At 39.8% G+C, this 17,359-nt stretch overlaps 1 protein-coding gene across 2 annotated transcripts in view; it reads left to right on the top strand.

The window, feature by feature from the left end:
* Window positions 1–17,359, top strand: part of GPR107 (G protein-coupled receptor 107) — a 77,669-nt gene that overhangs the window by 14,693 nt on the left and 45,617 nt on the right. For both annotated transcript variants that reach the window (XM_055316432.1, XM_055316425.1), the window contains exons 2-5: window positions 14,548–14,670; window positions 14,989–15,039; window positions 15,291–15,370; window positions 16,326–16,465. In XM_055316432.1, coding sequence (XP_055172407.1) covers window positions 14,548–14,670; window positions 14,989–15,039; window positions 15,291–15,370; window positions 16,326–16,465 — 394 coding nt within the window. The remainder of the gene's footprint in view (window positions 1–14,547; window positions 14,671–14,988; window positions 15,040–15,290; window positions 15,371–16,325; window positions 16,466–17,359) is intronic.

The following is a 17,359-nucleotide window of genomic DNA, read 5'->3' as shown; positions in this document are numbered from 1 at the left end:
GTCTTGTAGCTGGAGTGAGCTGTCTAAAAACAAAATCCAGTCACCTCACTGCCCTTTTAAGCCATCAGGGACACCCTGTTCACCTTAGGGGAGAGCTCACATTCTTAGCGAGACAGCCAGTCCTTCTGTGAGTTCCTCTCGTTGCATTGCTGGTTCTTTCTTTAGTATCTTAGCTGGTAAGTGTACAGCTTGGTGAATTTTCTTATGATGGAACACACCCATGTAACCAGCACCCAGGTCAAGAAACAGGATCTTACCAGCATTCCAGAAGCCCCCTGGCTCTCCCTTTTAGTCACCAAAAGTCCTGAAATAGCCAACACAAATCTAAACAGAAGAGAGGGCTTGTCTTACTTGATTTCAGATCATAAAGCCATATGATACTGTAGTGGGAGTGAAACAGATCAATGGGACAGAGTAGGAAGTGCAGATAGAGACTTAGATCTTAATGAGATATTGATACATAATAGAGCTGACCTCACAGGACAGGTTGCTCTGAAATAGTCTTAGGACAACTGGCATTCCATATGGGAAGAAAAAAAGTAAATAGAGAACTACCTTACCCAAAAATATATTCCTAGGGACGCCTGGGTGGCTCAGCAGTTGAGCACCTGCCTTTGGCCCAGGACATTATCCTGGAGTCCTGGGATCAAGTCCTGCATGGGTCTCCCTGCATGGAGCCTGCTTCTCTTTCTTCCTATGTGTTTGCCTCTCTTTCTGTGTTTCTCATGAATGAATAAATAAAATATTTATTTATAAATAAATACTTATTAATAAATAAATATAAATATATTAATATTAATATAATTTATATACAAATATTATATAATATATAAATATATTATAAATAACTATTTATAAATAAATATTTTATTTATTCATTCCTACATACATACATGAGAAACATACATACGTGGAAACAACATACATACATACATGAGAAACCATAGATATGTGGAAACAACTCAAACTTTTAGAATAATGTATTAGTGTTTTATGGCCTTGAATAGAGAAGGATGTTTTTTTTAAAAAAAAAAAAAGGTTAAAAATACTATCAGGAATAAAGATTGATAGGCTTTGTCCTTCAAAACTGAAAAACACTTCTATGGCAAAAGATACTACCCAGTTAAAAAAAGAACGAGAAAAGACTGGGAAGGTACCTGTGACATAGAAGTCAAAGATTGGGAGGCAGAATATATAAAGAACATAAAAAGAAATCCAAAAGGAAAATGAGCATAGGCCATAAAAAAGGGATTTTGCAAAAGAAAACCTCAAATGCCTAATAAACAGATAAGGTGCTCAAACTTATGAAATATCAGGAAATGCAGCTGAACTAGTGTCAGCATGGATTTCTCTCAAGAGTAGGCAAAATGGAATGTCTGACATCAAGGTTCAGTGAGGATATAAGGAAACTTTCTATACTTTGGAGATCCATTTAGCAACTTCTAGTAAACTGAAGAGTGCACTCTCTGTGTTCAGGATTTCCACATCTAGATGTATATACCCTTGATGTCCACACAGATATGCATAAGATTTGTACAGGGGTGTTCATAACAACACTGTTACGACGTGAGTGGAAATTACCTGAATGTACATGGATGGGGAAGTGGATATACAGATCTTTCTTGACTCATAATCGAGTCCTGATAAACCCATTGTTAAGTTGAAAATGTCATAGGTTGACTGCATTTAATACATCTAACCTACCAAACATCATAGCTTAGCTTGGCCTACCTTAAACTCCTAGAACACTTAACATTTGCCTACATCTGGACAAAACCACCTTACACATAGTCTATTTTGTTATGAAGTGCTGAACATCTCATGTAGCGTGTTGAATACTGTACTCAAAGTGGCAAACAGAATGGTTATCTGTGTCGGGGTTGGTTACCATTGTGATTGCAGGGATGCCTGAGAGCGACAGCTTGCTTCCACTGCCCAGCATCATGGGAGAGGATCATGTATACCTCTAGCCTGGGAAAAGAGCTAAATTCAAAAATTCGAAGTAATGGTTTCTACTGAATGTGTATAGGCTAAAAAATTATAATTTGAACCATAAGTTGGAACTGTCCATATTGTGATGTACATGTGGTGGAATACAAGCAGGTAAAATGTGGAACTAGAGCATGCTAAATGTATCAACACAGGAAGGTCATCAAAAAATATGTCTGAAAATGAAAGTTACAGAAGTATTCATATATCATGACACAGTTTATCCAAAGTTTTAGAACACACAATGATACTATATGATATTTATGGTTATGGATATATCTAGTAAAAGTATTTTTAAAAGGAAAAATAGGAAAGCACCTAACCAATTCATGAATGAGAAGGGGTGTGAGAGATCAGGGTTCAATAGAGAGGTACAGAGGCACTTAATTCTTTGTCACCAGTGTTTTATTTCTTCCCTCCCTCCCTTCCTGTGGATCTGAAGCAACTATAATATAGACATTTAGTAAGTTTGGAGAGTGGGTAAATGGATATGTGTTGTTACTCCTTTTACTTTTGTACAACTGGGAGGATGGTGAGCCTCCTGAAGCCAGGGGCTGGCTTATCTGGCTGTCCATTTGATGCATGGTGCCCAACACATAGTAGGAGTTTGGCAGGTGTATGTTGAATGAGGGGTTGAATACATTTCTGTGTCCTAGTTTTTCCTCAAATGATCGCTTACTACTGGAAAAGGTATTGTTGCCATGTTTGTAAAAATAGAAATTCTCGGGGATCCCTGGGTGACTCAGCGGTTTAGTGCCTGTCTTTGGCCCAGGGCAGGATCCTAGATCCCCAGGATCGAGTCCCACTTCGGGCTCCTGGCATGGAGCCTGTCTCTCCTTCTGCCTGTGTCTCTGCCTCTCTCTCTCTCTATGTCTATCATAAATAAATAAAATATTAAAAAAAATTCTCTGAATCTGGGTAGTGGGCTTGTGAGTGCCCATTAACATGACTAATCTTGTTATGGATGCCACCACATAGCAAGACTATACGTTGTGGCTCTGCTTATACCTTTCTAACATATGTTTTTTACAATTTTATTATTTTTTTTTTTTAGTAATCCCTGCACCCAACGTGGGGCTCAAACTCAGGACCCCGTGATCAAGAGTTGCATGCTATATGGACTGAGCCAGCAAGGCACCTCTGTTGTTTATAATTTTTAAAAGTTACATTTGATTGTAAAAACTATTGTAAATCTCACTGTCAGAAGTCAAAAATGATTTTGTGAATATAATACTTCATTTTTAGAGGCATAGCTGGTAGAAAACCAAAAAGTATTTTGATTGGGTAAGTATAAATGAGAACATGAGTTTCACTTACCTTTCATAAAGCATTTGAAAGAATGAAATAGTATTTAGTGTGTGAAAGGTGACTTTTTGCTGATCCAAAAGCCCACCTAATAGAAGAGGGCCACAGGCATGTTGAAGGGTCCTTTGTGCTCCCTATTCCCTGGTTGGGTTGGTATGTCATTTTTCTACATAACTTTAATGATCTTCAGATGCACATTCCCCACTTACAGGTTTCTTTCTTTTTTTGGCGTCAGCACACTTTATAAAATCTAAGATCAGGTTTTGGGCAGAGCTCTTCAGTGATTTCTAAGCCAAAGTCCAGCCATACTAGCTTCTTGTCCTCAGGCTACCAAGCTTGGTGTTGTGGCCTGAAGCACCCTTCCCCCTGAGGTCTGCGTGGCCCATGCCCACTCTATCTTTTCTCTGCTCAGAGGGACTCCTCAGAGATGTTCTCCAGGACAGTTCCCCTCTAAGTGGCTGAATGGTCCAGCCTCCCCCTCCTCTCCTCTCCCTCCCCCGCACTGCCTCCCCCTTCCCACTTTCCTTCCTGTGCTCTGTCTGATTCTCTGCAGCACTTCTTGGCCATTCCTTTTTTACTGTTTGTGTTCTTATATCCTTTCTCTATTAGAATACAAAGTCACCAAGGCAGGACTTTTTTTTCCACCTTACTCAGTGTTCATTCTCAAAATCTAGAGCAGTGCCTGTGGGTACTCATTGTAAATACTTGTTGAATGAATGTACTTGTCTTTTTTTGTTTGTTACCTTACAGGCTTTCTTTTTCTTTTTTTTTTAAAGTAGCCTCCCTGCCAAATATGGGGCTTAAATTCATGACCCTGAGATTAGGTATTGTCTGCTCTACCAGCTAAGCCAGCCAGGCACCTCTCTCTCTCTCTCTCTCTTTTTTTTTTTTTTTAAGATTTTATTTATTTATTCATGAGAGACACAGAGAGAGGCAGAGACACAGGCAGAGGGAGAAGCAGGCTCCATGCAGGGAGCCCCATGTGGGACTTGATCCCGGGTCTCCTGGATCACACCCCGGGCTGCAGGCAGCGCCAAACCGCTGCGACACAGGGGCTGCCCCCACCCCTCTCTTTTTATTGATGTATTTTATTTATTTTTTTTTTAAATTTTTATTTATTTATGATAGTCACACAGAGAGAGAGAGAGAGGCAGAGACACAGGCAGAGGGAGAAGCAGGCTCCATGCACTGGGAGCCCGACGTGGGATTCGATCCCGGGTCTCCAGGATCGCGCCCTGGGCCAAAGGCAGGCGCCAAACCGCTGCGCCACCCAGGGATCCTATTGATGTATTTTAAAAGATTTTATTTATTTATTAGAGAGCAAGAACAATGGGAGTGGGAGAGAGCCATCATGAGTTGGTGGGGGGAGGGGCCGAGGGAGAGGGAGAAGCAGACTGCTGAATAGGGAGCCTGACAGGAGAAACCTGAATTGGGGACTCCGATGCGGGACTCTATCCCAGGACCCTGGGATCATGATCTGAGCCGAAGGCACATGCTTAAAGGATTGAGCCACCCAGGAGCCCCAGGCACCCCTCTTTTGCAGACATTTTTTAAATGTTGGTATGACGGGCCTGCCTACATCCTTTTTTTTTTAAACCACTACACTGATACTCCATTATAAGGAAGACTCATAATTTATAAAAATCACTTTTTGTTTATAGAAATTTATATTGCATTTTATTGATTTTAGTAATTCTGAACAGCTGCTGTGACTATTCTTGTACATATATCTTTGTGTATCAGCTGTAGTACTTTTGTGGTGTAGATTCCTAGGCATGGGATTCCTTTAAATAGAAGGTACCAAAGAGCCTGTATCTACATTCTATCAGTTCACACTTCCACATGTAGTGTATAAGAGTGTTCAGCGTTCATTTACCCACATATTCACAACACACCACACTACGTCTTAATGATTCTACCAACCAGATAGGAGAAAGGTGACAAACATCTTGTTTTAATTTAACTATTGGTGAGGTCAAATCTCGGCAAGTTTATTGTATTTTAATTCAGATTTTTTTGTAAATCAGAAATTTTAGGAGAACTTATTTCAATAAGAATTTACTCCTAAATGCTTATAACACGTTTGTGGTGGTAAAAATAAAGTTGCATGCAAACAAAATAGGAAAAAAGAGGGGGGAAAAATGCATCCATGATGATGACCTGAAACTGTAACACTTTAAACATACTTTTTGGGTAAAATTTTGGTGTAGAATTTTGATCCTCTTAAGATGAAGTTTTAATTTTACAAATAGTTTATTGAAGATAAAGACAAACTTTTCAGAAAAATCTGAAATCAGAATTATCTGCTGGTGCCTTTCCTCTAATTGGATCCTCTGTAATAAGTTAATTATATATTAATTCAGATTGTTTCAGCAGCAGCAGCAAACTGATGCTTATTTCCATGTTTGGATTAGTACTTCTGAGACTAATTGTGTTTCCACTGATTTCAGAAGCTGGGAAAAACTGCAAGTTTTTACCAGTAACCATATAAATATGTACCTGGGAATAGTCCTGTATTTTATGTTCCTGTAAACTTGACTTCTCATGGATGAGCAATCTTGTTTAATTAACCTGATAAGCAGTTTATTGTGACTAAGAGCATAGCATGTGATTATGGTTATTTTTTCTAAGATGCTCTTATCAGTCATACACAGAAATATATATTTTTAATATTTTATTTATTCATGAGAGACACAGAATGAGAGAGAGGCAGACACAGGCAGAGGGAGAAACCGGCCTCATGCAGGGAGCCCGACGTAGGACTTGATCCCGTCTCTAGGATAATGCCCTGGGCTGAAGGCAGCGCTAAACCACTGGGCCACCTGGGCTGCCCCGCAGAAATATTAATAGATGATAGAGCATCAGAAATTTGAGTCTATTTAGAATAAGATCCCATTCAGATGAGATTGTGGGTGGGGGGCAGTATAGAGGATCAAATTGGACCATGAGTTGGTGGTTTGAAATTTTCTACAGTAAAAAAAAATTTTTTTTTAAAGATTTTATTTATTTATTCATGAAAGACACACAGAAAGAGGCAGAGACACAGGCAGAGGGAGAAGCAGGCTCCCTGCGGGGAGCCTGATGTGAGACTCAACCTGAGGACCCCGGGATCATGCCCTGGGCAGATGCTCCAGCCACCCAGGCCTAAGGTAAAATTTTAAAACAAAAGATAAACTCTCTATTTTGGTGGTAAAGAGTGAGGTGGCTAAAAACACATGTTTGGGGCTTAAATAAACCTGAGTTAGTATACTGGCTTGTCAACTACTAAGCAAGTTTTACCACTCTGAGCCTGTTTCCTCATCTATAAAATGGGCACAATAACACCTACCTCGTAGTGTTGTAGTAAGACTAAGTGATGGTAGGTAAAGCTCTTAGCACAGTACTGGCTACAAGATCAACTGTTTGCAATCTGAAATCTTTGGAGAGACAGACAAACATTACTGCTGTGTCAGTGCTAATGGAAATAATACTGGGGCACCTGGCTGGCTTAGTTGGTGGATCATGTAATTCTTGATCTTGGGGTTTTGAGTTCAAGCCCCACGTAGGATGTAGAGATTACATTAAAAAAATCTTAAAAGAAATAATAAGGTGGTTGTTGAAAATGTAATTAAACCTTCATTGCTTGTGTCTGATATTGGCATCCTAACCCTACTCTGGCACCCCCTTCTTGCCTATGTCTCCTTTTGCTTTGTCACTCTGTCTTCCAGAAACTGACCTCGCTGCTTTCTAGGAGGGAGAAATTTGAGTGCTGAGGATTCTCTCTCACTCCTACCCCATTTCCAGATGTTGGTTGGAGCGCTCTGGCATAGGAGGTACAGACAGAATAGATGGGGCATTTGTCCCAGAGTGCCCAATCTCTTTGGCTTCCCACGGTGGAAGGAGAGGCTTCTATTTCCTGTTCAGTCAGGACTGACTATTGGCAATTTTATTTTTGGTACTGAGTTATTTTTCACTTTTGGGGCCTCAGCCATTAGTGGTGTTTTGTAAATATATTGGTTTACTTACACTGAATTGAATCAAATACAGTTGAAGGAGCGATTATGTATGACCTTCCTAGTTCCTTCTAGTTTCAAAATTTCTGTTTCTATGATTTATAAAGCGAAATAGGGTTTGCAGTTGCTTCCATACATATCTTATTTGATATGATATGATAGCTTAAAATGGAGATGATTATGTGAGGGTCTTATATATAATCCTGGCAAATGAATATACTGAAAAATTTTTTGATTTTTTTAAAATTATAAATACATGACCATTGTTAGAAATTTTATTTTTATTTTATTTTATTTTTATTTATTTATTCATGAGAGACAGAGAGACAGAGAGAGAGAGAGAGAGAGAGAGAGGCAGAGACACAGGCAGAGGGAGAAGCAGGCTCCATGCAGGGAGCCCCACTTGGGACTCCATCCCGGCTCTCCAGGATCACACCCTGGGCTGAAGGTGGCGCTAAACCGCTGAGCCACCTGGGCTGCCCCAGGAATTTTAAAAATAGAGAAAAGTATAAAGAAAAATTATTGCCTACATCCCATTGGTACTAATTTTTTTTTTAGGACTTTATTTATTCATGAGAGAGAGAGAGAGAGAGACAGACAGATAGACAGAGGGGCAGACATAGGCAGAGGGAGAAGCAGGCTCCACACAGGGAGCCCGATGTGGGACTTGATCCCGGGACTCCAGGATCACACCCTGGGCCAAAGACAGGCGCTAAACCGCTGAGCCACCCAGGGATCCCCAGTATTAATTTTTTCGTAGTTTGATGAATTTATTTCAAATCTTTTATAAATGATTAAGTGTAAATAAATAAATATATATATATATATTTTGCAAATTTAGCTCTTACTGTAGTTAGTTTGGATTTTGCTCTTTGCAGGTAATAACAAAGAATTGGTTTCTTGAAGCCTAATTTTTGTATGTATTTAAGATGTATGTGGTGTTTTGATATACATTATAAAATTATTATCACAGTCAGGCCAGTTAACATATCTATCACCTCACATAGCAACCTTTGTGTGTATGTGTGTGAGAACAAGATTTACTCTCTCAGCAGATTTCAGGTGTACAATACTAGTTCCCATGTTGTACTCTGAACTTATTTATCCTGCATATCTGATACTTCATACCCTTTGACGAGCATCTCCCCATTTCCCTCCACCCCCTGGCCCTTCATAACTACCATTCTGCTCTCTGCTTCTATGAATTCACCGTTTTTAGGTTTCATGTGTAAATGACATCATGCAGTATTTGTCCTTCTGTGTCTAATGTATTCTACTTAACATGATGTCCTCCTGGTTTATCTATGTTGTTGCAAATAACAAGATTTTATTCTTTTTAAAAGCTGAACAATAGTCCATTATGTGTGTATATGTACACATTTTCTTTATCCAGTTTATCCTTGACAGCCACTTAGGTTGTTTCCCTACTTTGCAATTGTAAATAAAATGCTGGGAGTGTAGCTATATCTCTTCAAGATTTTGATTTTATTTCCTTCAAATGTATACCTAGAAGTGGGATTGCTGGATTGTATGATAGTCCTATTTTTAATTTTTTAATGATGCTTTTTACTCTTTGCCATAATGACTGTTCCAGTTTCCATTTCTACCAATAGTGCACAAGGGAACACATGACCCTTTTGACTCTTTGATATTAGCCATTCTAACATGTATGATGTGATTTCTCACTGTGGTTTTAGTTTTCATTTCCCTAATGATAGGTGATGTTGAGCACATTTTCACATACGTGTTGACCATTTGTATGTCTTTTGAGAAATGTCTATTGAGATCCTTTGCCCATTTTTAAATCAGGTTATTTGGGGTTGTTTTTGGGAGGGGTGGTTTTTTGTTTTGCTATTGAATTGTTTGAGTTCCTTATGTATTTCAGAGATTAGCCCCTTATCAGATACATGGTTTGCAAACACTGTTTTTCATTCCAAAAGCTTGTCTCTTCACTCTGTTGATTGTTTCCTTTCCTGTGCAGAAGCTATTTAGTTTGATGCAACCCTGTTTGTCTATTTTTGCTTTTGTTGCCTCTGCTTTTTTGGTTACCCCAAGAATCATTGACCATACCAGTGTCAAAGAGATTTTTTCTTATGTTTTCTTCTAGTAGTAGTTTTACAGTTTCAGATCTTATGTTTACATTTTAGGTCTTTAATCCATTTTGAATTGATTTTTGTGCATGGAGTAAGAAAGGGTCCACTTTCATTGTTCTGTATGTGGAGATCTCATTTTCCCAATACCATTTACACTTTTCTCTCCCCATTGGGCAATCTTGGGACCTTTGTCAAATATCAGTTGGACATAAATGTGTGGATTTATTTCTGGGCCCTTTCTATTCTGTGTGTCTGTTTTTATGCCAGTACCATACTGTTTTGATCACTGTGGCTTTGTAATATATTTTGAAATCAGGCAGTGCAGTGCCTGTAGCTTTGTTCTTTGTTCTATTCAAGATTGCTTTGGCTATTTGGGTTTTTTTGTGGTTCCATTTGAATTTAGGATTCTTGGGGCAGCCTGGGTGGCCCAGCAGTTTGGCGCCACCTTCAGCCCAGGGCATAATCCTGGAGACCCAGGATCGAGTCCCACATCAGGCTCCATGCATGGGGCCTGCTTCTGTGCCTGTGTGTCTGCCTCTCTCTCTCTCTGTCTCTCAAGAATAAATAAATAAAATCTTTTTAAAAAAATGAATTTAGGATTCTTTTGCTTATTTCTGTGAAAAAGGGCCATTGGAATTTTGATAGGGATTACATTGAATATGTAAATTGCTTTGGATAGTAGGGATATTTTTACAATATTAATTCTAATCCATGAATACAGATTATCTTTCCATTTGTACTTTCAGTTTTTCTCATCATTGCTTTTGTAGTCTTCACTGTATATATCTTTCTCTTCCTTGGCTAAACTTACTCCTAAGTATTTTATTGTTTTTGATGCTATCGTAATTTTTTTTTTTATTTCTCTCTCAGATACTTAGTTGTTGGTGTCTAGAGATGCCACTGATTTTTGTATGTTGATTTTATACACTGTAGCTTTAAAGAATTTGCCAATTTATTAGTTTTAACAGTTTCTGGCAGTCGTTCTTGTTTTCTATGTAAAATACATGCCATCTGTAAATATTGACAGTTTTATTGCTTCCTTTGCAATGTGGATGTGTCTTATTTCTTTTTCTTGCCTAATTCCTCTGGATAGGACTTCTAGTACTAGATTGAAATTGGTGTGTTGAGAGTGAGAGAACTTATCTTGTTCCTCATTTTAGAGGAAAAGCTTTCAGCATTTCACCATTGAAGATGATGTTAGCTGTGTGTTTGTCCTATATGGCCTCTATTATACTGAGGTACATTCCTTCTATACCTAGTTTGTTGAGAGTCTCCATTATGAAAGGAAATTGTATTTTGTTGAATGCTTTTTCTGCATTTATTGAGATGATCATAGGATTTTTTTCCTTTCAATTTGTTAATCCTTGCATCCTAAGGGAAAATCTCATGTGATCATGGTGTATGACCCTTTCACATGCTGTTGAATTCAGTTTGGTGATATTTTGTTGAGGGGTGTTTCATCTGTACTTATCAGGGATACTGGCCTGTAATGTTCTTTTTTTGTAGTGTCCTTATATGGCTTTGGTATCAGGATAATGCTGGCCTTGTGAAATGGGCTTGGACATGTTACCTTCTCTTCAGTATTTTGGAAGAGTTTGAGAGGGGTTCTTAATTTTGCCTTAGCTGTCTTTCCTCTTTGATTACCAATTCAGTCTCTTATTCACTATTAGTTCACATTTTCTCTTTCTTCATGAGTTAGTCTTGGGAGGTTGTATGTTTTTAGAAATTTGTGCATTTCTTCCAGGTTGTCCAACTTGAATTTAATATTCTATCATTATTACTTTCATATGTTGGGAGAAGGTAGTGTGAAAGTGGCTTTTACATCAGATCAGTGTTGAAATTCCAGCTTCACCACTTATGGTCTACATTGTTTTGGGTAGTCATTTCACCCCTGAACTTGTGTCTGCATTCCTATCGTGGAGCTACTCTGAATTAACCCTGGGCTGGATAAGGATGAGCTATCACAAGAAAGCCTGTTTCTCATTAGCTGTGGAAAATGTGCAGTTGTGCTGCAGTTATCAGTGTTCAAAATATTCTTCAAAAATGTGTTTTGAGTGGCATTATTTCATTAAGTGAAATGATAATATAGAAGTAAGAACAAACAATAAAGGAATGTAATGATTATATGGGAAGATCAACTGTTATAAGCTTGTAATTGAAACATTTCCCCCCAAAATGCCTGGAGAACACATTTTGCGGTAGACTAAATGAGTTAAGCAGTTTTTAACAGGCTTCCATTTTGCTGCCCAGCTTCTAAATGCTGGTTAAATTAAAACAAGCATACTTGCAAAATTTGAACCTTTTTGTATAATGTACGGCTAAAAAAAATACTATTAGCTTATAACTCAGTGAATTTCTGCAGTATAAACACACTTATGCAACCAGCAACAAACAATTTTACCAAGCACTTCCAGAAGCTCGTTAAGCCACCCCCAACCCCCAACCCCGCAAGTGACTGCAAGTCTCTTCCTCCCAAGAAGCATCCTCATCCTAACTTCTGTCACCATAGATTATTTCCCCCTGCATTCGATTTGGTTATACCCATGGTGATACGACTCGTTTTGCTTAGTATCATGTTGTGAAGTTCATCCATGTTGTTGCATGTGGCAAGAATTTGTTCATTCTGTCTCTCCTGCTCTTCACATCTGGAAATTCTGTCAATGAAGCCAAAGTGTCCTAAGGCATTCATCATACGTAGTTGAATTGATTTCTCTCCTGTGCATCTAGGATGGTACTAGCCTTGTGGCATCTTTGGGAGAGTTTTGAACATAGTCAAATCATTTCTCTTAGAATCCGTAGAAAGCTACATGAGCTGTAGCTTTTCTGGGTTTTGTGGTCTAGCAGCCCTCTTCTGCCTTTCAGCGGATAACTTCTATTATCTGCTTTTTTTTTTTTGTTCTCCCTGGGGGTTCTGGTGTACTGCACACCACTCCATCCTACCAGGAAGCGGAAGTCCAGAAACATGCTTTAAATGCATAGCTGGGGATCCCTGGGTGGCGCAGCGGTTTGGCGCCTGCCTTTGGCCCAGGGCACGATCCTGGAGACCCAGGATCGAATCCCACATCGGGCTCCCGGTGCATGGAGCCTGCTTTTCCCTCTACCTATGTCTCTGCCTCTCTCTCTGTGTGTGTGTGTGACTATCATAAATAAATAAAAATTAAAAAAAAATAAATGCATAGCTGGATCCTGGGAAAATACAGGAAATTCCCAGGGGCCAAAAACCAAAGATGGCCAGGGTGCTGCAATCTCGGAGGATAAAAGAATACAAGCCAGGGCTGCCCTGAGGCACTGCGGAAACTTGGCCTCTAGAGCCTCAAAGTATGAGTGGGTGGCTAGGAGCAGGCGCCAAACAAAGCCTTGGATGGGGTGGGGGGATGATGGAGCTGTGTCTGTCTCCATAGCCCCTAATCTTATAGGACTCTCAGAGCTATATTCCTTGAATAGAAGAGTGGGCTAGAAAACATAACCCTCCTAATGGCTAAAAAATGTGTTTTAGCTCTGTAGAGGGATAGAGTTTATGATTTTTCTGCCAAAGATCTGATCCACAGCCTCTCTTTGGAGGTCTTTGGGATTTGCAATTAGACTCCCTCAGATGTCCAGGAGATCCAAGTCTAGAAGGAGAAAATTACCACTGAACCAAAGATACAACCTGCTGGCAAAGCCAGCAGAGACAACTGAAAAGCAGAACTAGAGCCTCCAGAGCATCTCGACATATTGTCAAATAACTATATTTAAAATCAAAAGAAACAAAAGGTAGAATTTAAAAATATGAGCAAGATACAAACGGTAGCAAAAATGACTATGCAGATTTGAGAAAGAACCAAATATAGGTTTTGGAAAAGGGCTTAGCTTGGGGCCTGGCATTTAGGAGCTACTTAATAACTGTTAGCTTATTGTGGCCTTACTGAAGTGCTCTCATTTAGGCAAATGATTCTCTATATAAAACTCATGACTTGGGGTGCTGGGGTGGCTTAGTCGGTTAAGCATCTGCCTTCAGCTCAGGTCAAGATCCCAGGGTTCTGGGATTGAGCCCCACTTTGGACTCCCTGCTCAGCGGGGAGTCTGCTTCTCCCTCTCCCTCCCTACTACCCTCATCCTGTTCATTTTCTTTCTCTCTCAAATGAATAAATAAAATCTTAAAAATAAAAATAAAACTCGTGACTTTACACAGTAGGAAGTGTCTTGGTGGAGCTTCTACTTGAGAAGTATTCACTAATACTATTGTTCTGTTGGCCTTAAAATTTATTGACTTAGTTGATATTGGACTCACAGCTTTGAGGCAGTTTCAAAAGCAAATGTGGTAGGCATTTCCCCACATGGTCAGTTTCAGCAAATCTCAGGGTTATCCTATGTCCGAGAGATCTGTCTCCACCTGGCTAATTCCTGGATTCCTTTTGTATAAGGCTTTGTTTCCTTCAAACCCATCATATGTGATGTCATTTTTAGATGCAAATGTAGAAAAAATTATAGGTTAGAAAAGTAACATCAGGTATCCCTCATCATCCTGCAATGGAGGAGCCAGGTACATAAAACTCATAAAATGTTTATGAAAACGAGTAGTCTTGGGGCATCTTTGTCCTCTTCTCCCCTCACCCCCCAACATGTTTTGAGTGCCTCCTGGATGCTAGGCCTGTGCCAACAGGAAGCTTGTGAGGATGATGAAAACATTGTTCCTCCTTCCCTGAAATTCACACCTTGACCACCAAGTCTGCCCCTGGGATCCTTACACATGCATATGAATGAATTGAATCTATTATGTGCTTCTTTTTTTTTTAATTTTTTTTTTATTTATTTATTATAGTCACAGAGAGAGAAAGAGGCAGAGACATAGGCAGAGGGAGAAGCAGGCTCCATGCACCGGAGCCCGACGTGGGATTCGATCCCGGGTCTCCAGGATCGCGCCCTGGGCCAAAGGCAGGCGCCAAACTGCTGCGCCACCCAGGGATCCCTATTATGTGCTTCTTTCTGCAAAACTCTTGATATCTTACGAATTTATAATGAGTCTTCAGCTTTTGGAGCAAGATAAAGTGTATATATATTGTATATATTGCCAAGCATATGACAACAGTAACTAGCTAGCTAGATACTGTGGTTTTTCAAGCAAATAAATAGGTTCAATAATCAAGTTAACTTCTCCATTACTAATTCCACCACTTCAAATCTTTTAGGATGATGTGAGGCATAAAGTTCATCTGAACACCTTTGGATTCTTCAAGGATGGCTACATGGTGGTTAACGTCAGTAGCCTTTCAGTCAATGAACCTGTAGGAGCCACAGACAAGGACAAAACTGTAAGTGCCTTCCCAGGAGGTCAAGGGCTTTATCCTTTTCTGTTGATTAGATGAGAGCTTCACCCCACACTTAAATATGAAGTCTCAGAATATGGAGGAAATTAAACTTGTGAATAGGCATCAGATAGTTTTACTTTAAACACAGAAGTTGTCATTCTTGAATAATTTTAGTAATTAGTGATCCCTTTTCAAAATGAATGCTAAGAAAACCAAGAGAAGGCTAGGCCAAAGAATCACCTTTTCTGCTCTTGGAGTAAGAAAGAATGGATGCCAGAGCCTCATTTGGATATTTACCTCTACTCTTTTTACCCCTCTTAGATTGGATTCAGCTTAGATCGCACAAAGAATGATGGATTTTCTTCTTACCTGGTGAGCATTCCATTCATGATCTGATCACTCCTTTCACATGTGTCCAAGACGCCGGGTGGGAACACCTGGCTTCTGTCAGTGTTCTTTTCTTACTGTGGTGGCTGCTTTGACTCTGTAGCATCTCTGAGCACCCACAATTGTATTGTTTGGGATAGAGATTGGAGCATTCATTTGCCTGTGTCTAAAAACTTTTTGTTCTTATTCTAGTGTGAATGAATAAGATGATATACAATTGGGTCTTCCTTTCTCAGGATGAAGATGTAAATTACTGTATTTTAAATAAGCAGTCAGTCTCTGTCACCCTTCTAATCCTAGACATCTCCAGAAGTGAGTAAGTAATTCTAATGTTCCTTCAGTTCTGTCCTTGAGTAAAAGTTTGGGAGAATTTGTTTGTTCAGCTACCATTTACTGAGTGTCTGCCACGTGTCAAGTACTGTGCTGAGTGCTGGCGGTTAGGAACACGATGAGGGAGATGGAGGTGCCACACCCAAGGAGCTTGTAGGTTAACGAGGGAGGCCAAACAGCAATACAGATGATCATGGCAATATAGAGAGGTAGTGGGGCAGAGAAACTGTGAGCCATAAAAGAGAAGGGAAGGCTTCAGGCAACTCTTGGCCCAACCAACCTTTTAGTGAGTGGACTTCACTAGATAAATAAGGGAAGAGCATTGGAGGCAAAGGCGGAGCAGTGTGAAGTAGCATGGTGTATTCAATAGAGTGAGTTCATTATTCACATCCAGCTGACATCCAGGGAGACAGGGAGGCCTCTCTCCTGTGAAAAGTGCTTCCCTCCAGCTCAACTGTGCTAAATTAGCTCGTGTGTCCACTCCTTGGCAGGATGATGTCTGCTCAGAAGGGAGAAGAGAGGAAATGCATATTAGGCCCCTGTTAATGCCTCCTGCCCCTCACTTGCCCCCTAGAGTTCACTTGAACACCTTACTGGTTTTTATCCCTTGTTCCATTCCCCTTGTGGAACACATTATAGACACTTAGGGGGAAAATATGTCCATCTGTGTGGGTGCTAGGAAGGTAAGTTTCTGTGTGAGAGTGCTGGATCCTCGTCCAGCTGCTTCTGGCCTCAACACTCTGGGGCAAGTCATTAAGATTCCTGAGTCCCCATTTCAGCAGACACACAACACGGCCAGTACAGTACAGTCTACACTAGGGATGTCGCAAGGACTGTCTGAGATGATGGATTTAGACCCCGAGACGGTGTCCAACACATGGTACTTAGATGGCCATTGCATTACTTTGAACTTCCTTTCTTTCTTCTTATTTTGAATGTAGGGTGAGAGTAAGATCCCCACCAGAAGCTGGTACCCAGTTGCCAAAGATCGTCTTCAGCAAGGATGAGAAGGTCCTAGGCCAGAGCCAGGAGCCTGGGGCTAACCCCGTTTCAGCAGGCAACCAGACGCAGCTAAAACCAGGTCAGCTGTCAGGCCCAGAACAGCATCTTCTTCACTGACCTGTTCTTTAGACTCTTTTTTTGTCCCTAAGTAAAAACACACACACAGTCACAGCATTATTTTATTTCAGAGGTTATACAAAAATACTTAACCATTAAAAAGGTATAAACTGTGGGGAAGGTGAAGGAAAGAACAGTTGTTCCTCCGTCCTCATAGCACCAGAACTTTAGTAATCTGGGCTCCTTCTGAGCTGGGTCTGGAACATTTGATTTTTAAAAGTCATAATTTCCTAAACATCCCTGTTCACTCAACGTGCAGACACTTCATTCTTACCAGAACTCCTATTATGTGGATACTGTAACTTGCTCAAGCTTTCCCCTTGAGAGGTATTTACACTGTTGTGCTGTTATATATATTGCTGCATGGGGAGTTCTTTATTTGTAGAACTTTGGTCATATCTAGAACTTTATTTAGGATGGATTCCCAGAATTGGAATATTTGGTTCAAAGGGTATGAATATTCTGGAGAATATCGATGCATATGTTCCATTCCTTTCCAAATGCATAGTAAGAATTGATGCTCTTTTTCAGAAATATGTAGGAACTTCCCACATCATCATGTCCTAGCCAGCATTGGGTTTTTGGTGTCTGTTTGTTAGTTTGTGTTAATCCCAAAGCAAAAAGTAAAAAAGATATTCTTGGTTTTGTATTCACACTCACTAGTGAGGCTGTACTTTTTCTCCAGACATTGATTAACCAGTTTATATTTATTGCCTCTTTTGTTAACTGTCAGCTTTGTCTGATAGTTTAGTTTTTTAAAGAGAATTTACTATTTATTGTATTATTTACACATTTTTTTTCTCAGCTCATCAAAACTAACCCAAATTAAAAGACATACAGAAATGTTACATTTGTG

Source organism: Nyctereutes procyonoides, unplaced genomic scaffold, assembly GCF_905146905.1.
Source record: "Nyctereutes procyonoides isolate TBG_1078 unplaced genomic scaffold, NYPRO_anot_genome, whole genome shotgun sequence".
In the NCBI taxonomy this organism is placed as follows: Eukaryota; Metazoa; Chordata; class Mammalia; order Carnivora; family Canidae; genus Nyctereutes; species Nyctereutes procyonoides.
Note: the sequence above shows the minus strand (reverse complement) of the source record. Positions and strands in the feature narration are given on the sequence as shown.